Here is a 25047-nt window from a genome sequence, read left to right as displayed (position 1 = left end):
TKTGATGAAATAAAGTGTGTTATTCTAAGAATTAAAATGCATTTTGAGCAGAGGGTTAGAAATGGTGAAAATGCCTCAAAGCCTCAGGAGRTGAAAGCCAGTGTTAGAGCAAGTTTGGACTGTAAAGATGACTGATTTCAAGTGAAATGATTGTATTTTAAGCAGTTGCCTGTGAAGACCMTGCCTTTAGAAAAGATGTACTCAAAATTTAATTCTAGTCTGACTGAGCTTTGTTTTTGTAGCAATGAAGGCAGGTGTTTAAAATACACCAGAAATGAGATTTTGAGCTAGAAGTTGATCACTTAATGTTTTTTCTGCAGGTTTTGTCACAATTATTATATGGGTCTCCTTAGACTCGAATCGGTGATAGACCACTCTTGTGACTTGCTTAGGGAGCCACCAATATATGTGTATAGGTACTGGCAATAAGTTACTATTAAGTCTTACTGGACTTACAGATCTTACAGATCTTACCATGCTTCTACACCAATTCCTGTACAGAGCCAAACACTCCCCTCTGTTGCTTTGCATGTTGTGTAATTGGAACTAGTTTCATCAGATAGCTGAGTSTTGAAACCAAGTAAGCAGCTTGCTGGTGACACAGGAGGATTATTCATGGTATGTAAGCCTTTCTGCCCTGATGGGGTTTGTTCATTTTGGGCTTCCTGTTTAACTACAGCAACTTGAAAACAGCATGAGACATCTCTTTACACTGTGATGCCTGGCTGCCCTGGTATCYTGGTAAACTTAAGGGAAGGGCTATGAGGCTGTTCTGCAGTCACCTCTAATTAGAGAGCTTGTATCTGCTACTCCATTTTTTTTTCTAGGATAACTTGAATAATGGGCAGTAAATACCAGCAGTGCAGGTAAAGACAACACTGCTGTGACATTGTCCTTAGGTGCTGAGAGCAAAATGTCAGTCTACTCCTCACTCACGAATGTGAATTTTCAGTGTGTTCTACAGCTCTGTGTGGTGTTCCTGTAAAGTGGGACAACAAAGAAATAAAAAAAAAATAAACCCCAAACTAAACCCTTACAGTTACAATGCTTATKTAAAAGGGCTAGTATGTAACAGTGTCAATCATGGCCATGTAAAGCAGAAATGCTAAAGTGACCTAAACCAATATTGCTAAGAGCACGCAGGTATAAAATGAAAGGAATAGTACTTTGAAGAATGTTACCCAGCAGTAAGAGAAAGTATTTTCTCTTGTGTAGATGGAATCAGAGGCAAATGAAGCAGCAACATACCAAGTGGTACAATACAGCTTTTCAGTAACCAAATATTAGGTATCACATCCAGAACAGAATGAGGAATATGATGGGACTGTGTCTGTCTCTATGCTTGTTTGCTATGTATGTGTGGCCCTTCAGTTTTTGGGAGAAATGTTAATGTCTGAACACAGAATTAATTTAAAGATGTCAGCTGTGCAACCACAGAACTGTTWTTTATTGGTCCCAGGAAGCCATTGTTTGGAAGATGTGAGCATTTTCCAGAATTCACAAATCATTGTGTCTGTGTTTACATTGTCTATGTTCACAAATGTTTGTGTCTCTATATAGTTAGCTATTGACATATTGAGCAATATCAGGGCATTTGTACTTGTTTTAATGATGACTATCAAATGCAGTGTTTATGGCAATTCCATAGTTTGAGTTGGCATAGCTGCATCTCATTCTGGTAGCATCAGTCAGATTGTCTGAAAGAATAGGGTGCTTTCAGAATTAATGACACAGCAGGAAGACCCATATTCCATGTTAATGGAAAYCATGGTAGTTCCATTTTTAATGTTAATTGGGAATAATTTGCTGCCTTTACATTTTACACTGCAAAATGTAGGTTTGCAGGCACCAAGAGCTAGTATGAATTCCAGTAATCCAGTATCCTGGCAAACTGCAGCATACCAGAAAAAYACCTACACTGTGCCAGATCAGAGGTTCATCTGTTGTACTGGGTAATGTTTTGATATGGTACATAATGAAAGATGAGAAAATAAATTAATAAAGGACAGATAGATGATGATCCTTTTCARTGCTCTTCCAGCTTCTGCAGCTGAGTGAAAAAAAGTATTTTACCAGGGATCTGTCTGTGCTTTGTGTGTGATATACTGACATACACCTGAGATGTACACACAATGTCATCCAATATTTGTCTATGAATTTAATGTATCGGTCCTAACCATGTGCTGTCTTTYTGTTCTAGTGAAGCATGCACAAGGTAGTGTCAATTGGATATCTTTTAATTATTGGCTAGGCTCTACTACGTCAGATGGATAGTTTCATATGAGTGGCATGTAAGTCACTCTAGAGTATTATCTGTTCAAAGGGGGAGCCACGTGGTTCTGTAGTTGCTGATCCTATGTTTTAATTTTTTAGAAGAGGAAATGTTATGTACGTTCTTCTTTGACAGTGAGACCTAAAGAGTAGTCTGTGTAAATTGGATGTAGGGTGATGGCTCTGATGTGTTTGCAGTTTTTTCTGATAAACMCATAGATAGGAAATGGATTTCTGAGTTCATTTGCAGAAGCATGCAGTRTTTTGCTATTGAAATCAGGTAAAAGGAGTCTGAGATTTTTTTCCATCCTGCAAGATAATGATAAGGAGAAACTGATAATATATTTGGCATCTTGAGATCTSTTTTGAAAACTGGAAATATGAACATGAATCAGAAAATTTAGATGATTTTCTTTTCTCTAAAATATTAAGTTGTTCCCTGGGATGAAAAGTAACTTTATCCCAGTAAAAAACAATGCAATGTGGTCACTCTTGGTTTATTTAGAGAGGTTCTTTGTGCAAATAATTACTATTAAACATAATGCTTCCAGTAGATGTTTTCCTAAAATGGTTTGGGTTGCAAAAGACCTTAAAGATCATCTAATTCCAACCYGTTTTTCATGGGTGTTCCTTCCATTAGACCAGGTTTCTCAAAGTCCTTGGGAATATTTGTGGTAGGTGTCTTTAAAGCATGTGCATGCTTGAAAAGCATTCTGGTTTCCTTTAACCTGGAAGACCAGTCTATACCTTGACTGAGAGTCCCTTGRCAGCTGTGTTAGTCTTATTAAAGTAATTTCACTTTGGAACCTTTAAGTCCATTCAGCTTTGTGTAAAAACAAGCACTTAGCCTCCAGGACAAACACTTTACTGCCACTACTCCATCTACATAAGGATGTTTCTTGCTTCTTGTGTGTTGCTGGAAGCATGGGATATTTTGAAATTGATGATATGGCCCCTAATTCTGAGCTGTTGTTAGAYATCTGCCATGTGTGAATCATCCTTCTGAAATGTGACTGCATATTTATCTCTGTTTTCTAGTGGAACCTGTCCTGGTACTTGACAGAAACAAGCATCTGCAATTGTTAATGCCATAGGGTTAGTGTAGCTGCAAAAAGGGTGAAATTGTGATGTTGTGCTCATAATAAAACTGCCTTCTAAGTTACAGTTGACCATGACTTTTGGTGATGGCTTAAGGACGGAAAAATGCCAAGTGTAGTTTGCAGTTCCTGGATACAAATGTTTTGTTGCTTGCTAATGGAAATATTCAATACATTAATTTCTGTTAAAAAATACCAGGCAGAGTTTTGAGAATATGTAAACTAAAACAAATTCAATCTTGTGAATGTTCTAATTTGTAATTATATGTGAAACAAAACTCTATGAAACTTAGGAAATGCAGTTTTGAAGTAAGGTTAAGGAAAATATTTGAMGGTCTATAAATACATTTTAAAGCATAGAAAAGCTTAGAATTTTTTAAGGATTGGAAGATGATATAAAAGCTTCTATAAAAGTAATTGTTTTAGTCTGGGACTTGAAACATCTTGACTGTTGAATGTGTTCTGGTTTTACTTGGTTAGTTTTTTTGGTGGTGGGGGATGGGACCAAGAAACCACAAAGATGGCTCCTGTGACAAAGTTCTAGAAGCTTTCTCCTTCTCCKCCAGCAAAAAGAGTCCTGCCCCCTGTGTTTCAGAGCCATTCCATTGTGGCTCTGAGGTTGATGGACAGGCTGCTGGCCAGTCCTGGCCAATTGCACAGGTTGGTTACACCTCTGTGATGATGTATGGTCTTGTACTTAAGAAGAATTCAAAACAAGATAGAGCGCGGCTGCCATTTAGTATTATCATCCCTGTTAGTGTTAGTATCATCCCTGCACTGGGGGAGGACAGAGGAGGATGGGATGTAAGAAAAAATGGACACCCAAGATCACAGTAAGAAGACAGGTGCTGTTGCTGTGGTGCTCGACATGGAGAAGACAAGCTGTTCTCAAAAGGACTATTTCTTCTATGGGAGACTCATGTAGAAAAGAAAGGCCCTGCACCCGAGATAAAAAAACCTGGCCTTTGAGGACTGCACTGATCATAAGCCAAAAAAGGGGAAGGGGCTTGGACCACCCTCACGTCTGAAGCGAGTTGACGCTCAAAAGAAGCTGTGTTCTRTCAGGAGATTTGAGAGAGTGGCCTTGCCCTCAGAATGAAGCAGCCAGCCTTGGAGGCCTGTTCTCCTTTCTCCCACGAAAGGAGGGCACAGAAAAAGAATCTCATGCCATCAGCAGTTATACACTGGCTGTTTCTTGGGAAAAGAACTTCCACAGCTTAGAGCTGTAAGATCTCTTCTCCTGTGGTGCTGGATGATAACCGTAATGAGTAGTCTGATCTACGTTAAAATTTTCATCCCTGCCCCACCTGTGCATGGGAAAGCATGGAGGGGTGGGGAGGGGCGATCTGGGAGAGACAGGTTCCCAGACAGAATAACAGGTGTCTTAAAATGTCTATTTTTAGTTCTCCTCCTTGTAAATTTTTCCTTATCTCTGTTCCCCTCCCCGGTGCAGTAGTTTTTTAGTATTTTTTTTTTTTTTAGTAATAAATCTATTTTGCAACTTAAGTTATTCAGCTTGTCTGACCATTTCAGGAGCATATATGTATCTTTCTCTCAAGTATGTTATCTTAGCTAAAAGCCATGAATTTTAGTGTTAATTTGGCTTTTGCTCTCCCTTCTGCCTCTCTGGTGGGTGTGGGGAGGGAATGTTGTGGGTGCTTTGGCCCTGGCCAAGTTCAAACCACTACAAAATGCATGGGATTAACATTGGGTACTTTAACTTCATATTTTATCCCTTAACATGTTCTGTTAAAAAAAAAAAAAACCTTGGCTTTGAGTCCTTTGAATTAATTTATTTTGGAGAAAAGATAGAATCTTTGCAGTACTTTTTCCCCTTAGATGTGTTTCAGTAACATTTGATATAGCTTGTTTCCAATTTAAAATAATGTTCATGTTTGAGGAGGAGTTATTATGTGAAGCACTAGAGAAGAAGTTACGTGGTATTGGTAATGAATTTGATTGTTMATTTCATGTTTTTAAATCAGGTGAAGCAGTGTGCTTCTAGCTGCTTTGTGCTAGAATGGAGCAAATGCAAAGCAGCTGGAATATCTCAGGAATGCAAGGTTTAAAGCCTGTGCCTGTTGCCAATGCAGCCCAGCTATTGTGTGGCTGTGAATCTTGCCCTTACTTTTCCCCGTGTTCTGAACTCTCCTACTGTTCCCTACTGTTAGGATAAGTTCAAGACCACTGAGAACTTGATCTATGCRTTTTGATGGAGACCTTTGCCTTGCTGCTCTTGTGAGTCTTAGAACTGCCAGTCAGAGAGCAGCTCGTGTGTGCCAGGGAGTSAMTGTGATGTGATGTCTGTGTTTAAGRTACCARTGCTACTGGGCTGCCTGTTAKTTRCAATAATGGCAACCTGAATGTGTGTTACTGGAGGTGGTGAAATTGCCTTTTTTTTTCATAACTTGCATATTACGACTTTGTATCTGTGAGCTCAGTCTTTCATCACTGTATTTAAAAATCAAATGTATTRATTTTTTGGGTCTCAGGAGAGTGGAAGACTGTTTCTAAATACCTTTCCATCAAGCAGAGTCAAAGGATTTTGAATTTTACTAGTGCACAGACAGCTGTGATCTTCATAATTGGTTTGTGTGGGTGTCAGTGTTCAGCTCTCCAATGAAATTTGTCAGAAAAGGAATGAGACACTGAATGAGAAGGGAATTAAAGCAGAAAGTTGGTTGTACAGATGATTTTGCAGTAATCTAATGTGGAGCTAATTGGCTAGTATCCAAATTGTGCTTCTGATTGTTTGTTTTCCTCTGGGGAAAAATGTTATTGAATACTAGATGCCTGCCTCCCTGAAGTAAAATAACATAAGCCTCATGTCTCAGTATTTTGTTCTAACATCAATTTTTATCTTGTATGGCACAACTGTTTCTTATCATGTGCATGGATTATGATATTAAAGCTAAAAATGTTGGAGTGCCTTAGAAAAATAGTGGATACATGTAGGCCAGCAGGAATTTTGCATTTGACATTAGTAATTTCACTCTAGGTTATGATACAGTAAATGAATTTTTAATGCTTAGCCCTTGGTTGTCATCCACAGTATATTCATTAGTCAGCAGAATGCAATAGGGATGTTCCCCCTGCTCAAAAAAAGGCAGGTTACTTAAATTTGCATGGAGCTGTACTGCCACAGTCACATTAACAACTTTGTCTCCAAGGAAAGTCTGCTGGAAGGCTTTAAAGTTGGCCTGAATGTCTTAAGTCCTTCAGTCAAGCTAGGTAATATAACTGAGTGAAAGCAGAGCCCTGGAATGGRAGGAGAGGTAGCAATTGCATTTTATATTTTTTTCTCTACTGAAATATAATTTTAGTTTCCCTTCTGTGTGGTGAGATTTTACGTATGTCGATTGTCAGATGGAAAAGTTCCCCAAAGTCGCTGAGTCTTTCAAGAGTGACCTCACCAGTTTCTGTAAAGGTGTTGTCCTCTGTTTTTTTACTTACTGGTCAATACTACTTGTTCAACAGAAAACATTTAGAATGTTAATAAAATAAAAAAAAAATTAATCATCTTCCTTTATAATGCTTTCTAAAGCTGTTACTTGTATGAATAATATTGAGAATATGTATGATTTTCATATCAAATCTGYGTAAGATGCTACAGTTTGTGCCATAACCTGAGGTTAGGTTGTGAGTAAACACACTGCCAAAAATATCCTTTGGAAGTATGGCAGCTAAAGCAGCTTTGGGAGACCTTTGTCTGTGGGTTTAAAAATGGAAATATGCTTTTTAAGCATTATGCCAAGTGGAATTCCAGCCTTCTGTGCCTTGGCTGCAGGGATTTTGCAGAAGGGATTTTGTAGGGGATATTTTTTGGGGACTCAATCTGACAGAGCATGGGATACTTGTAGGACTGTCAGGATCAGGTGCAGTGATAATCACTGTTTATGGCTGTTCTGGAGCTACAAGCGTAGAGTGGTTGGTTGGGGCTTTTTGCAAATGTAAATTTTACTGTTCCTCTGGTAAATGTTCATTTCTTATACTGGTATATTCTGATTTTTAGCTCCACATAAGTCAGTATTTCTCATGCCAGTCAACACCCACAGTCCAGAGATTTTTGAAGGTGGCATTACTGATGCAAACTTGTGTCTTCATATTGGAATGATGATACCATTTTGTATGTGTGCCTAATGTCATAAATGCATGTGATTGTGCACTGTGGCTCATGCAAAAGTAGATGTTATGTATGCCATGAGGCAGTGCTGCTTGCCTTTGTTCTTGGAGTAATTGCTGTTTGGAAGTAGTCAGTATTAACAGGTTTTAAAAATATTTCAGGGTTTGTTTAAGGTATGATTTTTTTTTTTCTTTTAGGTGGTCTGGCTTTAGGTCAAGTACTGTTCTTCTATGTGAAGTACCTTGTTCTGTACGGTGTTCCTGCTCTCCTCCTTCAAATGGATGGACTCAAACCTCCAGCTCTGCCTTGCTGTGTGAGCTTGATGCACAGTTTCACTAAAATGTGGAGGTTAGTCATTGTTGCTTTTCAGGCAGTTTATTACTGATACATGGCAGTCARTAGAGCATGCATGTGTATTCATGCTCACGTACATGTTTGCTTTCCTGTCCTTGTGCTTTTTCTCTCACCTCTGTGATTCATCTTTAGTGCTTTTTAAATGAACTTCAACTTGACAGTTACTTTTTTTCACGCTGTGGAGGGATAAGGGCAAGTACCCATTTCAGCATTTTCATCCTTYTAATTATTAGAATTAGACTCAGCTGACCTAGGTCAGGTAATATAGCAATTATTTGTTTCAGTTATCTGTTCAGTGGTTTGTTTTTTCAGGCTAGGTCTAAACCCTACATTTCAGCTTAATCCTTCCAGAGATGGAAAATAAATGCTTGATTAATCACATGAGGAAAGCTGTGGTTATAATACTTCAGCATGTAGAGTCATATRCTAGAGGAAATCCTTATCACATAAAAAGTGCTGTGAAAAAGGYACTTGTTTATGAAGTAGGATGAATTTCTGGATCTGATTTGCTTTTAAGGAAGTTTCAGGAGAATATTTCTTTTAAAACTTATGAACTTTGAATCTTGCGTTTGCTTCAAGTCAGTGTTCACTGAAGTCTTTCACTGAAAACTGTCTCCCAGGTGGATTGTGCTTAATGTTTAACTTTCACTTGAATTCTCTCCCMTTTTGTTTTCCTCTGCATTATCCAATATTCCTTCAGTCCATGGGATTCTATGCCCCAGACTTCTAAAAACATCCTCCAAATGATTTAGACTTGCCAGTCTTTTAGTGCAGAGACTTCTTCTGTGTTCATGCAGAGCCTGAACAGAACAGTCCGTACTCCATCTTGTCTCTGACTTCTTTGTAATATGAATAAAGCTTTTAATTGTAGTCATAAAAACAGTGGGCCTGCTGTCATCAGAGTTTTATTGAATGAGACTTTAATTTTGTTTTCAGCTTGAAGCTAGTTGCAACAAGAGGGCTTTGTAGTTTATAATAGTTGGCAAGTGTAGATCTGAAGTAGTCAAATGCAGCAGGGATAGAGTGCAACAAACAGATGAATTATTAAAAATTATTTGAGCTATCAACAACTGCTTTGGTTTAAATGCTCTTTCAGAGTTTGCATTAACTTACAATCTACACAGTTAATATAGATATCTGTCATTTTTATCAGGCACTCTCATGAGAACATCATCTCTTGGCCTGCTGGCCCTTGCAGGCAGAGTTGCAAACATAAGCAATTTTTTTCCTTTTCCGATTTCTTATTCCAGGGAATCTATGTATGGCAATGGAGGTGACAAATGAAAATGAACTTCAGCGCAAACACTAATGACACTGCTGTGCTAGGTAGTTGTAACAGGTCCTGGGGAGGTGCTCTACACCTGCAAATGTGTGGGATATATCACAATAAAAGAATTTGGCATCCCTTAAAATATTTATAACTCTTGTAAGAAAATTGTAACTCATATCTAAGGAAAAAACTTAATTATTTCTTTATAAAAGGAAAAAGTATCAGTTGCTGATATTTACCTTTTGCTCAATTATTTATGTCAAGCATTCATTGTCAAAAGTAATAGAAGTTATCTCACAGATTGTATTTGTTTGCTTTGAATGCTGAAAAGAATATAYATACATATAAATATGTATTATATATATAATTATATGTAATATAGCTGATTTTGCTCTCAAAGCTCTTTAGTAGTAGAYTTTTCTGTAGCTGCTGTATTATGGGTCATTCTCAGTTATCTAAGAAGTGTTGTGAATGCCCTGAATTATGATGCCCTTATGCCTTCGCAGTTAAACTCTTCAATCACTCTACCAAAAGRCATTGCAGTCTAATGTGATGCATTGGTATGTTGTATAGGAATGTTGTATTAGAACTGTTTCTGACCTGTATTGACAGAACAGGATAGAAAGTTTGCAAATTACGGGTTTAGCGTAAAACAAGTGAAAAATGGGGTAACTTAATGTTGTGAAGCCTTATTAAGCATGGYACTGTGTTTCCTTATAGTTCTAAATACATGTCTATGGTTTGTGAATGAATACAGGCACATTAATGGGAATGTCCCTGACAGCTTTACCAGAGTTGGTCAAATTTAAATATTAATAATGCAGTGTCTAATTTTAACCTGGTAGAGTGAGATTTGTACCAGAGTCTTTTCATTTAATGGAAGTCTGGTAGAGCTTATTAAAGCTTCTTAGGGCCAGGCTGGGAAGTGAAGTGGGTTGGAATGATCCAGATGACATGGAGTATTACCACTCTTACCTTCTGGCGGGCATCAGGGACACTGCTCAGAAGGATGTGCTGGTGTGTGTGTCCTTGGCTAACTCTTCCCCTTTAKGCYGGTATCCACTTGAGAATAATGTCASAAGCAGGGTGTTAGGTTGGCTGGACTTTCCAAGGCCCAGTGTTACTATTTTTGTCTCAAAGCTTTTAGCAGTGTGCATTTTGAAGGGGAGAAGGTAGCCTGGAGAGAGAGACAAACATGAATGTCACAATGTAAGGAATGCAAATAAGACTAAGGAGTCTTCCACCACCACCTGGTGTCCTTTGAKCATAACACCACAGCTCTTAATCTGATCCATCCAGACCAGTGTCACTTACAGTCAGTACAAGCTGACATAATTTGCTGTGGTACAGCAGGAGGAAGAGCTTTTAGTCAGGAAGGTAAGAAGGGTACCACAGTGTGTCTAAAGTTTTTCTAGAGCTGAAAAGCAAAGCAAGTGTTAAAAAAACAAATCAAGTATTCTGCCTCTCTGTTTGTGGTACTAAACAATAAACCAAATTGTGTTCATTCAAACCTAGAAATAAAAGACTTTGATTATAAAAGTTATCAACCCTGCAGTAGGCTCTCCCTAATTCACATTTAATCAAGACAATCTCTAGAGTCAAAAAATTACCARTCTTGTTTGCTGTCTGAAAACAAATGCAGGTGTTGAGTGTGTTACTGTGGTTTTATTTTACCAGGATATCATTAGCTTGCTAAATAGGCATCTGCATAGATAATAAGTRCATAGTAAATACATTGCTATTCAAAAACTTTTTTATAGCTTGAAAAGGAGTCTCTGAGTTCTTGATTTTCAGAGAGAATAGCAGTTCAGTGGCACACCAACTTAGTTTTTAAAGTCTGCTTTACATTAAGCCATGAAGAATTAAAACTCAGTTTTTGTCACCAAGGTTAAAAGCAAGGTAATGAATTATGGGAGAGAACCAGTGTTGTTGGAAACTTGTGCTTTTAAAGAATTGGCTCATGCTTGCTATACAACTTCTCAGGTGGGGCTGAATTGTGTAGTGTAACTGGAAGAAGTTGTGCTACTGCTGAAACTTGTGAATTGAAACTTCAATGTGGAAAAATATCATACTGGAGGATAGTAATGGTAATGGAAACTACAGAAACTAAAGATAGTACATAACTAAATCCTATATAAACTTTGACATATTGGTAAATTACTTTGGCCACATATTCCCTMGAGAAACTTAGGTCTGTTTGTAAATTAGGACAACAGTTAGCTCAGTTGCTGTTCATGGAAGAAAAAAATCATGCTTCCATTTTTGTGTTTTTATACTGTTACTGAGTGTGATGAGTGATCTTCTGCAAAAATATCAGACACATTAATTGGATATGTTTTGCCATGCTGTGGGAAACAACATGACATAAACCCCCCAGTTATTTCTGGTCGCAAAGTGATTTGAAATGTGCAGAAGCACAACAGCTTGATGATGCTCAGAGGGCTGGAGCACCTCTCCTATGCAGRTRGTTTGAGAGAGTTGGGCTCAGYCTGGAAAAGTGAAGCCTCCAGGGAAACCTCATTGCAGCCTTCCAGTACCTAAAGGAGGCTTTAAAAAGAGAGGGAGAGAGACCTTTTTATGCAGGCAGATAGTGATAGGACRAGGGGAAATGGTTTTAAAGTGAGAGAGGAGAGGTTTAGATTAGATTGTAAGAACCAATTCTTTACTSAGATGGTGRTGTGGCACTGGAACAGGTTACCCAGAGAAGTTGTSGMTGTCCTATCCCTGRAAGTGTTCAAGGCCAGGTTGGATGGAGTCCTGATCAACCTTGTCTAGAGAGTTGTCCTTACACATCAGGGGCATTKAAACTAAGTGATCTTTAAAGGTCCATTACAACCCAAACAATTCTGTGATTCTATGACTGCCTCTGTTTCTTTCCACCTTGAAATCTGCTCATTACCAAATATCTCAAAATAGTTTGGAGGCAAGTGTGTTGGGAGCAAATTCTGCTAAGACTTAATGCATGTTTAGTATAGGTTAGTCTCAGTAAGAGTAGAGGCTTTTCAAGCGGGGAAGCAGAAGTAGCATATGAAAGATAGATTTCATTGTAAACTATTTAGTAGAAAGAAAATGGAGTCGAAGCAATGCTGCCAGAGAAAGATAAAAATGCAGTTATAAAGATCTGATMATTTTCAACTACAATGCTTTAAGTTCTAGATTCCACTCTGTATTTAACACCCTGATTCTTGACGGACAACAGTCTGACATGAGGCAACCCCCAATTTTCTTGCATGCTAAGGAGTGGGCCGAGGGCTGTATTTTGCATGTACAGACACACACTTCTATGTGAACATGTTAAATTTATGCCATAGATGTTTTAGTGACATCCAGAAATGGCATCTGGATTATGAYTTGCAAGAAATTGTCTGCAATTCAGTTTAGTTTATCAGCCTCATTATTGCTGAAGATTATTTGCCTGACATGAAAAAAGTGGTCTGTGTGCAAGGTCTCAGTGAATTGTTTTAAATTATGGATTAGAGTCTACTGTGGGCTCATCACATTCTTTGCTATAATGATRCCACAGAAAATAGATCTACAGATGAAAATGTAAATTTATCTGCATTTGTTTCTTCCTCACTCTGGTACTTTCTGCCTACTTTGTTGTTCCTGAAACCTTCCTCTTTCTGGAAACAATTCCTTGGGTATGTCTATCAAAAAGGACTGTACCAGTGTTTTTCCCTTTGGTTTGGATTTTTCTTGGGAAAGACAAGTCTAATACTCATGTGTGAATGTGAGCACAAGAGATCACTGTGACTACATGCAGTAATTGTGGAATAATGAAGAGCCTGCAAAAACTTGCTATCTTTTGTTTCTGGTGTAAACTCTTGATAGTATTATTTAATTGTCTCTTCTTACTTTATGGTGAGGACTAGAATAGATTTTAAGCAAAGAAAATGAATTTCCAGACCTGTAGAGGAAAAGTAATTATATAAGTATATTTTCMCCTGTGCTTCTCATTGTCTCAACCCAGTTTAACATGTACTTTCTGTTCTTCAGACTTCTGATTTTGTGTAGTAGAATAAATAATTTTGGGAATTAGYTTGTTAAATACATGAAAACAAGCTGCTGAAAGGCTTTGCAAAATATCATTAAGGAAATTTAAATAACATCAGAAGTGGAGTTTCTGTCAGTGCTTGGCTTGGGCAGCTTGCCTCTCKTAGATTCCCAAGTAGCCAATGTCTGGCACAAGTTAACACAAATATAATTGTGTGTAACAATAGCAACTGTAGCTGTCCTGCAGATCCGTGTAGTCAGGATGACATGCTTGCCTCTGGGCTCAGAATAATGTGCSTTTGTGTTTAGGGGCTGGTACTCTWACAAATGGTGAAAGGCTCGMTYTTTCTGTTTGGATCTTGTAGTGCTYTTTTGTTGTGGTGGTTTTGGATAGGCTGATGGATGGTCTGAAATTAGAGTTAGCAGATTTTCTCCCTAAATTTCCCGCTATGAGTTCAGTTCTCTGATTGCATGTTAGTAATRATGGCAAATTGCTGTTGTGCAACCTGTCATTTGGAGGTAATTGCAGGCCAGAGAGGAAGGATGCTGAGTGATAGGTTAAACTTCTTTACATGGCAGGTGTCCTCAGGAGTAGTGAAGTTACCAAGCCTTGAAAAATTTGCATGAGGGAAGGAGAGGCAGGCAGTGAAAAGAAACTCCACATCTCCATGGCAGTTTGAAGAAGGGATTCAGTGTGAATCAYCCAAAACCTGGTAGAAATTTGAGTGGCACATCCAGATCTGTGGCTCACATCTGCTGCCCACCTAGCTGTGGAAAGGGTTGCAGCAGCTGCTTTCCAAAGCTGTCGGAAGACCATCTCTGACATTCTGTGCCTGAGGCAAGGATGCTAAGAATTAGAGCCAGGGACCAAGCCTACTTATATTATGACCAGAGAATCTCATTTTCAGTGCTATAAATGGCCTAGCAGTCATCTTCAAGAGGATCAGGTATTTTCCAAGTGATTTGTTTTGTATTTGTCCTACAATTCTAGACAGCTATGTTTTTGAAAGCACTCTACTTGATGTTTGTGATGGGCAGTACTGAGCAACTGGAACCGAGACACAAGAAAAGGAAAGACATGCTTATGCATTTTTCCCTTTCCTCTGCAATTTAGGATTGTCTCTTCTGGTATATTTTTACCCTTTGATACATTCAAAGAAAGAAGTTGTCCAGTGTGTTGTAGGCAGTGTATTAGGTAGAACAAGTACATCTTCTAATTACCTAGCTTCAAACTGGTTTTAATCTTAAAAAATATTAATGCTGCAGTTTTCTACTTCTAAGTCAAAAGGCATCTTTTCCCTATTTGTGTGTTTCAGAGGTGAAATCCTTTAAAATAATACTTTTCCACAGATAAGATATTTGGACTAGAGTTATGCCCACAATGTTGAAACAGCTTAGAGCTTATGAGTAAAGGAAAATTTATTGAAAATGAAAAGTACTGCCGAAGTGTGCAGAAGCCCATGTCTGCAGACTTTAACACTTAAGTCATAAGATTAAGTTTCTTGACCTGTCTGTSCAAGTATACTGGATCAGATCCCAAATCAGCAGTAAGAGTAACATACAAGCTTTCATGACACAAGTGGTCTTATGTATGTGCTTAGAGAGATGAGTGGTGTGCTTTAAAACCCTTAAAGAATATTAAGTTTCCATTCTTGAGAAGATTTTTGCATGGACTTTGAGGATGCTGACTCTTGGAAAAGGAGATGCTCTTYTTCTTTCTGTTGATAGGTGGAGCTGAATGTAAGGCACGACTCCCTTTGTGTCCTTGTCCTCTACAATCCCTGTGGTATTGTAGAGGCAGGATGGTTTGGTGTTAAATACACAGTTACTGTGTGGAGTGACAKCTGGGGTCAAGGTGAGCTTTTGAAGAAGAGCGTCCTCCTTAGGTTGTGGAGTTRTATGTAACCTTTAAATATTTTACTTGCTTGCCAATACCTGAATACTTCCATTTCTTGCAAAAAAAAGTTGGCTATTTAATTGCAGAATTAGTGCATTTTTTTAGTAGTGGAATAACTTGTTTTAAAGGTGAAAAATTAGTCTCACAGATTTATTGTATTTTTTGTTAACTCGATGATACTTAAAGCTGTGATGTTTCCAGCTAACATGTCACCTAAATATATGAAAGAYTGAAATTCTGGACTAGTTAGCCATTCTCTCACTGATGGAGACAAAAGATWTAACTGCTTTTGATATCAGCTGAATTAGTGCATGGTGCAGTTACTGACTGTACAGTTCAGTTTGCTCGTTATATTAAAGCCTTGAAAGGCTCCTTAAATCTCTTCAATAGAATATAAAATCTATTTCTTTGGGGTGTTAAAAGAGGTGCAGTAATGAGGCACCCTCATTCTTCTTGGATCGAAATTACATAATTATTGGGAATTTATTTGTGTGATGACTGCATTGTTACTGTACTTTGAAATCKCTGGGATTTTTAACAATCAAGCTAAACCCACCTATTGCTCTTGACCTGTGAAGCACTTTCTTCCATGTACTGGATATGAGCTCTGCGTAGATACAAAGTATTACTGCTGCTCACATTTGGCAAGCAGCACTCTGCCTGCTCACAGCTACTGTAGAAAATGAGTAATGGCTGTTAATAAACTTGTTTGCTCTGTTTGCAGTAAGGATAGAGATCTTGCAGCAATTAGACAATCACACTGCAGTGCAGGAGTCTTACKTGATAAAGACTGAGGGAGAACTTCCCCTATGGGAGTTTGCCACTAATGGGCGTTAGGTTTCATCCAGTCTCCATGAGCTACCACAAGGTTTTGAAGAATTGGGGGAGGTATAAAATTAAAGTAATATTTCTTCTGAAGGGTTGTAGGAGAGATTAACAGAATACAAATGAGAYTTCTCTTTTTAAAAAAAGTGTCTGCTGAGCTGTATCACCAAGATGCAATGTGATTGGATATGTGAGAAACAGAACCAATTTTTTATTTCAAAGCCTCCCAGGTAGGCAGACTTGTGTGCAATTTTATGTAAACACTGGCAATGGCTGATGCCTGCTAAAAGTTCTGCTCTGGCCAGGAGATTATAGAGGTGAGGTAGAGTCACTGCCCAGAATCATTAAAACATTCCTCAGGCCTTCTGATATAATACAAGTTCTGTTTGTAAACTGAACTAAAATAGCAAAACATTTTAGGTTCTGGGTCCAGTTTGTTGGCTGGAGGCCACTAGCATTGTGAAGTATTTTTCTGTGGTCCTCAAAAGAGCTTTCTCCTTGAGGCTGTCTTACTGTGACTTATTTTTACTATGCAGGTCTSCAGCCTGAGTTCCCAGCTGATAATTGAAACTGTGCAGATGAAGCTTTGAGACTTACTAWTAGTTCCTACTTGGAGGTGAAACTGTGYCTTACAAAATGCRCACCAAAGTTGGACTGTATCCTGCRTTATACAGACTGTCCAAAGTCAGTCCAGGTACATTTCTGCTTYCCTTGAAATCAGTGAGGGTTTTGTGCTGATTTTCATGGGGTCAGGATTTCACTGTGGATTTCCACCTTTTTCATCAGTACAGGAAGCCCAAGCTTCTTCTTGTGATGCTATGCAGCAAATACTTCCCAWGTAAAATGTTTAGGGCTTTACCTTAAAGTGATCACACATTTATAGAGGACTCTTTGTGAAGTAAGGTGAATGTTTGTGCATTGGCCACATTGCTGCTGCAGAGCGCTGTAGCACTGAGCAGGAACCTCTGTATGGAGGCATTGAGCACAGGCAGAACACAGTGGCAACATTGGCTATTCTAATACTGGAGGAARCCAAAAGGCAAGTTGGTGTACTGCTGAATCATTCCAGGAAGAAACAGAACAGAGATTCAAAGTGTTTTATCTAAGCATGGAGTGTTAAAATTCCAGTGTGTCCTTAAGCAAGTGTCAGAGAATGATAAAGATATCTTCATCTATATACAAGTTCTGCCTATTACTGCTGGAACAAGAAATTGTTTGTCAAARATATGATATGAGAGCATTTGACAGCCTTCATATTTTTTCTTTCAAATGGAATAGATTTTTATTTTTACTCTTAGCTGCATTTTTATATTGAAATAAAAGCAAACCACTAATAGTTTACTGCATTGWAGATGGTTAAAGTCAAAGTCAAAAACAAAGTCCCTTGAAGCTTGAGGTCTAGGCTTAGCAAGTGGTTGAGGTCTTGATGTTTAAACGAGCATTGAATTCACCTAAACAGGATTTTTATCATTAGATTGAGCTGTGATTTTTTTCTATGTTGCATGGTAAGAATAGAGATGCATAGGAAATAATAGGATTTGTCAAATGATAGGATGCCAAAAGAGTTCCATATATGCATTTGTTCCCAATTCCACTACTATGTCAGTGGGCAGACTAAGATCTGTATGTGGGTGGAATTCACCAAGTGTCTTGCACAAATTGAAAGGCTGGTCTCAAAAATCAGAGCTCCATCATCCTGGAACATCCTAGTGTGCAGCAAAAGAGTCACCAGAAAAATGTTAAAATGTGACTTTAAAGACTCAGTGTCCAAAAGTCTATTCTGTAGTTTAGGTAAAGGATAAATCCAAACTTCTTTCATCAGGCATCTCTCAGTCTTCCTTTTAAAAACTAACAACATTGCACAATATTCACAGTTTAAGTGAATATTTTCAGTTTGTTTACTTATATTTAACTCTACTGCAGTCATCTGTGACAATTTAATTGTTGTTTTTCTATTTTCAGTTGYGCATCAGCTTTCTAAATAATGTATTCAAGTGTGAAGGCAGTTACGTTATTTAGAAGAAGAATTGTGCTGACTGTCACTGAAGAGAAAAGCTTTACCTGAAACCTACACCTTCATAGCAAACTTGCAGAAAAACTGAATCAATGCAAGCTGTGGACAGGCAAAAGTGTCTTTGGAAAAATTCAGATGGCTTTCCCAGATGTTTATTTAATAATGRAGATGATGGTTAATCAATTGGTAGCAGTCACTGCTTGAAAAATACTTATTCTGTTTGGTAGGCTGTAACCCCCTCCAGGGGATTTGCTTTAGCAAAGTTTTATAGCTCATYGAGACATTAAAYAATAGCACTTACAAAACCCACACATAGACTTTCCTTTCCTGTTAGTAATTTAACTCTTCAGACAAGACTCTAAAATCRTTTCAGATTCACATTGCACGCCTGYAATTATCTGAAATTTGGAGCATTYATTTTTAAGGGWTTGTCTCATCTTTAAGGGGAGGCTYCTAWCTGTAAGCTCTTGCTAGAARAGGTGGAGCAATTAAACAATTTGATTGCTGTGTCAGTGAAAGCAGCTGTCATTCAATGACTTCTCAGTCTCCAGTGCAAAATATTCTGGTGTGGGAAGGACTCTTGGTCAGCAGCTCACTGGCTGGATGCCACATTTATTTGCAAAGACAGCTAATGAAAGTGCTAGTCTTGCAAACACTTCTGCAGTTAAATAGGACAGGCTACTCTGAGGCTATGGGAATGAGTTTGACTTTCTAGTGTCAAGTTTAGCCATATTTTAAAAGGAAAGGCCAAGAGCTGTTGTTGAAACATTGCAGCACCTAMAATGCTTTTTTTAAGAGATGTTGAATACCCAGAGCACCAAAGCTATAATAAATAACCCACTTGTTGGATTTCATCACTGCCATAAATGGCAACCAGGCTGATTTGAAGACATTTAAGTGCAATTATATGGTTTGCTCCAGCGAAGTCCTGTCCTGCTTATAGAARTGACACCATTCCTTTCTGCATTCAGAAGTGTTTATGTTCAGTGGCARCATGGCTGTTTTTAAGGTGTCTGGGATATTTCTGTCTGCAGTGCAATGCAGTCTCTGGGTACACAGTATCACATTTGCCTGTCTCCATCTACGTTACTAATTTTTTTTTTTAATGGCAAACTATCTACATAGGTCTATTCCCCTAAAGACAGGGCCCCAAGTGAAAACCAGGTCTGACTTTGAGTGGTGATGTACTTGCTGCTTGCAGTGAGCATCTTCCTGAAGTGCRCGGTTAGCCAAATGCTTTGCAGATTATGCTGCACATTGCATGATTTGCTGTACTTTGTGTTCAGGATTGGTGTGCAGTCCAGCAGTCCTGGGGAGGAACTGACAGAAAACACAGCTGTACTGGTTTCTCTTCAGCACATGGCTTAAAAACATGGATGTATAAAACCAGGGTTGGGCAATTCAAGTTACTGCAATTAGTTTCATAAAATATGGCTCTAGTAGCTGCCTTAGCTTTAAATTGATTCTTAMGGTCTTGGCATGTGCTCAGTACTTACATATTTTTGTATCATTGTAAATTATTGGGAATGAGATCTTACAATCAGACCTTGTGATCTTTAGCCATCATACTGGAATTGTGAATTGTAGTCCCTAACATGGCTAATGACCAGCAGTTTTCATCTAGACACCTGTGGAGTCAAGTCTTTAAATAACGTAGCCTGGCATAACTTGATTGAATATAAAAGCTGTGTACTAAAGGCTCACACAATTCCCCTGTTGAGGAAACCAGCATTTAGACCTCAGTAGAAGGTGCAGCTTTGTGTAAAGGGGGACTATAAACAATCCACTGGATGCCATGTGCTTACAACTTTTAATTTTCCCCCCATCATCCTTGTTCTGAATGAAAATTTGAAGACAGGGTGTTGCATTATGCATTTAGCTTTCAGAGCAGGAGCTGCGAGTCTGAAATAATTTTGAAACCTCTGCCTGCAATCATACATCTTTCTCCTGCAGGTACATTTTCGAAGATTGTGTTTTGGAAAAAGTCTTTGTTGATTTAGTGCATGTGTATTATTTATCACCAGTCTATGGCTGATGTACTAGGAAAAGACAAGTTTGATTATGAAGGATTGTATGTATGTTTTGTTGAATTGTATCAAACTAGAGCTTCCATGCTTAACAAAAGCATGAAAGTTGTGTACGAGCTGTGATTCAAAACTGCCCTTCAGAGGAGTGGAATTAGGAATGCCTTTATAAAGATAACAGCAATCAAATTGTCTGTACTGTGTAACTGATTATGAAATTGAGGTTAAATATCTCTCCCCTTTGTTGTTCCTTTGGCAAGTTAAGATTCTGCTCTGTTCAAAGATTATTATTGTTTGATAAACTGGATTTTACTTATTTCTCTAAAATTTGAAATACTATATGGCTATTTATATTTGAGCAATATAGAGAATTTAACTGGTAAATATTTTTTTACTCATATTGCTGTGGATATCCTTTTTCTTGTTGTCTTAGATTTTAAAGAAAACGTTTCTGTTGAAAAACTGTGTTTATAGGATTTCCGAAACCTATGCAACTGAGGCATTTGTGAAACATATGGAAGTGAAGYACCCTAAATTGCAAGAACTGCCAGCTAAATCCTGTATTTTGCAGGGAACTTCAGGATTTAACAAGCTGTGTGAAATTGATTATAAACTTTGTTGTAATACCAAGTAATATGGATGTATTTTATAGGCAGTAGATGATCTTGTTCAGTGTCCACATGGCAGGTGCAACTCTCTGTCAGTTGTGGGGGMCACTGCTGTGCCTGATGGGTGGAGTCCTCTGATGTTGAAGGAGCCACTATGAATTTTTTAATGTAAATACAGTGTAATTATTCTCTTTTTTCATGCAATGAAGTTGCTTATTTCACCCTGAAGTTACAGTCTTGACACTGCTATACAACCCTTCTTTATCCCTTTTTAACATTTTCATCTGAGAATGGAGGGATGAATTACACATGCTACATCTGTTTCCATTGCTGCTTCCCCGTATTTTTACTTGTTGACTTAACTGCAGTATGTTTTTAAATGTGAACAAAAAGAATAGTCAAAAGTGTCTGGGGTAGTGTTTTGTCCTAACCAGTCCCCTGTAATTCTTTCAGTGTGTTTGCCTTGCATAATGTTTCTGCCTGTTTTCCCATGTGTATGTACACGATATCCATTGCCTTAAGTAATACAACCATTTCTCCCATTTACGATTCAAACTTGTTCAGCCTTGTTGTTTGTGCTTTTGGATCTAATCAATGATACTATCTTGAGGTGTCTAAGATCTAGCTGTACACTCAGATGATRCTGTATAATCTCAAAATTCTGTTATTCATAGTGTAGTTATATCTTAAATAACTGCTTACATTGTTAAGAATTCAGGATCTTGGATAGACTGAAATAGTCTTGGATAGTTGAAATGTATCAGTAGAAAATCAAACTGAGAATTAATGTCCCTGTCTGTGTATGCTGAATTATATTCAGTGAGGCTCTGATAATTTCTCCTTCATTTGATTTATTGTAATAAATTGCTTCTATCCATGTTCATTTGTAATATTTTTTAAAAATATTTCCACAAAATATTCAGTAGCTGAAGCCCCTATGAAATAAACTTACAAAACTTTTCTAATAGGAAGTGTTTTATACATATTTTATATGAATATATATATAATGTTTAAAATATTTTGTAAAGATTGATGAAAGAGGGAAAGCATGGCATTTCATGACATATACAACAAACTGTCTTGTTTTCCCTCTTGTCTGAACTCACTCTTTGTCATCTTTGTCCACCCCAATTTCCCTCCGCTTTGATCATCCCCAGTTAGCAGGACCRTTGACTTTCCATGCTTGTGATAAGCCAAGTCCTCTGGCTTTTGGTTCAGTGTCAAAAGCAGCCATAGTKTTATGTTCCACATTCCTGTCCACAAGAAGCTCAAGTGGCTGTGTCCTGTCAGACTGTARCAGATTTGGACATTTCCATGGAGAATAGCATGGAGAGCCTGGCTGAACATGTGCAAGGTGGCTGTTCAGCATACAGTGCTCCTGAAACTGTGCAAGTTTCTTCTTTCCATCCCAGCACAAATATACTGAGTGCTTAGTCCTAGGAACAAAAGGTTTTCAGAGCTATMAATACAGACTGTGTCCGGCTCCAGTACAGAAGACTGACTGTACAACACAGAATATTTTAGTGAAGAGAGGGAGCTAAAATACAATGTGTATCCAGGCTGGAGGAATGCAGAAAGATAACTGGATGCACTTCATGCAATTTAATTGCACAACAATATAACAGTAATAGAAAAGGGGGAATTATTTCAGCAAAGTCATGTGAAAAATACAGATTTAATGATGACTGGTTACATGTTTCTGGCAGAATGCTTTTCTGTTGCAAGACAACTTTTCAGTGAAAAATTTGCTCTTCTTCTCTCTACCCTGCAGATGAGTGGGCTTTCCTTCCTTGTTAACTCCTAGAATCTCTGCAACTCATTATTTGTCTGCTGGTATCAGGATCCCATTAACTAACTGATGTTTTCTCTTGCTCTTTCACTTAGAAAGCACACTGCAAGCAGTGCAGTGTCAAAATAAAACTGTGTTGTACTCACAATGACCAATTTTGGAACGGAATTCTCAAGACCTTAGTAGATGCCAAAATGTTTTCTGTGTACCAGAAGTGTAAGCCCATTCCAGAGAAAGTCCAGCACTGGGAATGAGACATTTCCATTTTCCAATTGTGCCATTATGAGCAGTTAATCTGGGGTTATATGGATAGTTCCATAAAGCTGGCACATACTTCAGATATGATGTAAATGTCTCAAATCAGCAGATACCTTCCTGTATAGTCAAGGATTTGCTAATACATTGTTCATGAGCTTGGTTCTCCTGAATTATCTGAGGAACAGAGAAACCAGAAAAGGGGAAGAAGTGCTGGCAGCTGCTGTCAATGTATGTTGTTAGGGCTGAAGATTTTAGACATGGTTCTTGTAATTTAATGTGATCTAACTTGTACTTAMTGTCAGAAGTTCTCAAAGTTAATTTCCTTACCGAGGTGAGTGGAATACACTTGCAAGATCTGCTTCTTGGTATATTCTATATCTGAGGGAGACATAAGGGGAATTTTTTATGGTTTTTTATCATGGAGAGGATTCACAGCAGTCCCTTGCACTGTAGTGCAGTACAGAACAGAAAAGGGGAAAAAGGTTCCACAGCAGTTTTGCACAGAGGGTCTACTTGCATATGACAGAAAATGTGCTGGTGACCAGGATGCTTACACTATTTCCAGTAACAGTATATGGACAAATTATGCTTTATATGGGTTATAACAGTCTGACTGTTAGTACTTCAGTGAATAAATACTCCAACAAGGGATCAGTGGGCTTTTTAACATGCACCTTAATCTTTTCAAATGATGTTTATCGTAAATTCCACGTGTCATTACAGAAGAGAAATAGTGTATTAAACTTCTGCTCTTTGGTTTATCAATTCTAGTAACTTTATATTTGGTGTTACTGTTTTGAAATACAGTGTACAATACCCAACAGTGTAGTATTTTTTAATAACTAGAATTTGGTGGATTTTTTTTCTTACAGAAGTTTTGACGTTGGGCTRCATCGCTTTCTGGTCAGGTAAGCTGATACTTATTTTGAATTGCACTTTCATTTTAGTGTGRTTTAACCTCAGCTGGCAGCCAGGCCCCACGCATGCTCACCCCCTGCATTGGGATGGGGAGAGAACTGGAAGGGTAAAACTGAGTTGTGGGATGATGTAACAGATTAATAGGGTAAGTATGAGCCACACACCCAAGCAAAGCAAGGAATTCCTTCATCACTTGTCATGGTGACTTGGGAAGACAAATGTCATGACTCAGAATGTCCCCTCACTACTTCCTTCATCCCCCAGCTTGATACACCAAGTGTGACACTGTATGGCATGGGATATCCCTTGGGGTCAGCTGTCTGACTGTGTCCCCTCCCTGCCCTCCCCTTGTGCACCCCGAGTCCTCTCATCAGTGGGATGGCGTGAGGAGCAAAACAAGCCTTGACTTTATGCAAGTGCTGCTTTGCAGTAAGAAAAACATCCCTGTGTTTTTAGCAATGTTGTTTTCTGCAAAAATCTAAACCACAGCCCCTTACTAGCTGCTATGAAGGAAACAGACCCTATCCCAGCAGAAAACAGCAAACTTGTTAAAAAGCATTGCTGTTGCTACAACTAGAAATCACTATGTCAAGTCAGTGCTACTTTATACTTTCTTTGGCAAGATCTTCTGTTTATATATTAGCTTGGAAAACTTTAACTATTTGTTTTGGATGTCTACCCAATGGCACTCTCTAAGGAGCTTCTTCAGGAAAACATGACTCAGGAAATTTCAGTGGYTGTGAAAATATAGATTTTTCTTATACTGAAGAAAAGCTTTTAAAAACTTTTCCACTGGTAACTCTAGTACCTTCATACCTTGTAATAAGGGCTTGAATTTTATAGGAAATTGGGAGTGTGGAGGGGAGTCTTGTATTCTCAATAGAAAAATGAATTGATTCAATGCATACAATGGACGGTGTTCTGAAGATGAATAAGGGAAGTTGAATCAGTATTTGAGTGATTTGGTTGATGGTATCTAGAGGAATGAAGCAATTAAAGCAGGGCACTTCAGCAAGAAAAGGGAGGTTAATGCATTTGAATTCTACACTGAGAAACTGTTTTTGCTGTTTAGAGTTTTTTGTGTGGGCACAAATAATGTGTTTACCTTCATTTTTAATAAAATCCCTATTACCATTTACTGATCTTTACAAAGAAGGCTAGTGTGTACAATGCAAGATGAATTTTTCTGGGGTCTTTGGCTTTTTTAGAGAATTCTATCAGTTATTTCATCCACTGAAATGTTGCAATRTATCCATCAGTGAAGTATTACCTTGCAAGAATGAGCCCAGTATGTATAAGCCAGAGAATGCTGTTTGGGTCTCACCCTAAGGATCACGTGGTGTCAGCCTTTCCTTAAGTTCGCTTTGCTGCTGAACTCTTTAATTTAGGCTACTTTGTCATATTTCCTGGATAATGACTGCCTTAAACCTTTACACATGAGTCTTTGTGGCTTTAATGCAGTGTTTTTTGACACTGGATATGAGATCATACAAGCCTAGGGCCCAAGGAAAATCGGGTTTGTTTTAAAATTGCGCAGGCCAACCCACTTAAAACTTATAAGCAATAGACTTTGTAACCTTAGGGTTATTTTGTGTATTTCTTTGTG

General features: G+C 38.2%; 1 protein-coding gene and 1 long non-coding RNA gene across 2 annotated transcripts in view; both read left to right on the top strand.

Annotated features, from left to right (window-relative positions):
* Positions 1-23431, top strand: part of HHAT (hedgehog acyltransferase) — a gene marked incomplete at its 3' end in the record, with an annotated part of 33050 nt that extends 9619 nt beyond the window's left edge. Inside the window, exons 8-9 of the mRNA XM_057384123.1 lie at positions 7689-7839; positions 23396-23431. Of these exons, the coding sequence (XP_057240106.1) occupies positions 7689-7839; positions 23396-23431 (187 nt within the window). The remainder of the gene's footprint in view (positions 1-7688; positions 7840-23395) is intronic.
* LOC130584254 (uncharacterized) lies at positions 14919-18287 on the top strand. The gene is made up of 3 exons (XR_008966499.1): positions 14919-14963; positions 16367-16524; positions 17793-18287. It is a non-coding gene; the product is annotated as an uncharacterized LOC130584254 (long non-coding RNA).
* Positions 23432-25047: the final 1616 nt, after the last annotated feature.

Source organism: Malurus melanocephalus, unplaced genomic scaffold (assembly GCF_030028575.1).
Source record: "Malurus melanocephalus ecotype Western Australia unplaced genomic scaffold, MMel_1.1 scaffold_687, whole genome shotgun sequence".
Classification (NCBI taxonomy): domain Eukaryota; kingdom Metazoa; phylum Chordata; class Aves; order Passeriformes; family Maluridae; genus Malurus; species Malurus melanocephalus.
This window is presented reverse-complemented; position numbering and strand designations above follow the sequence as displayed.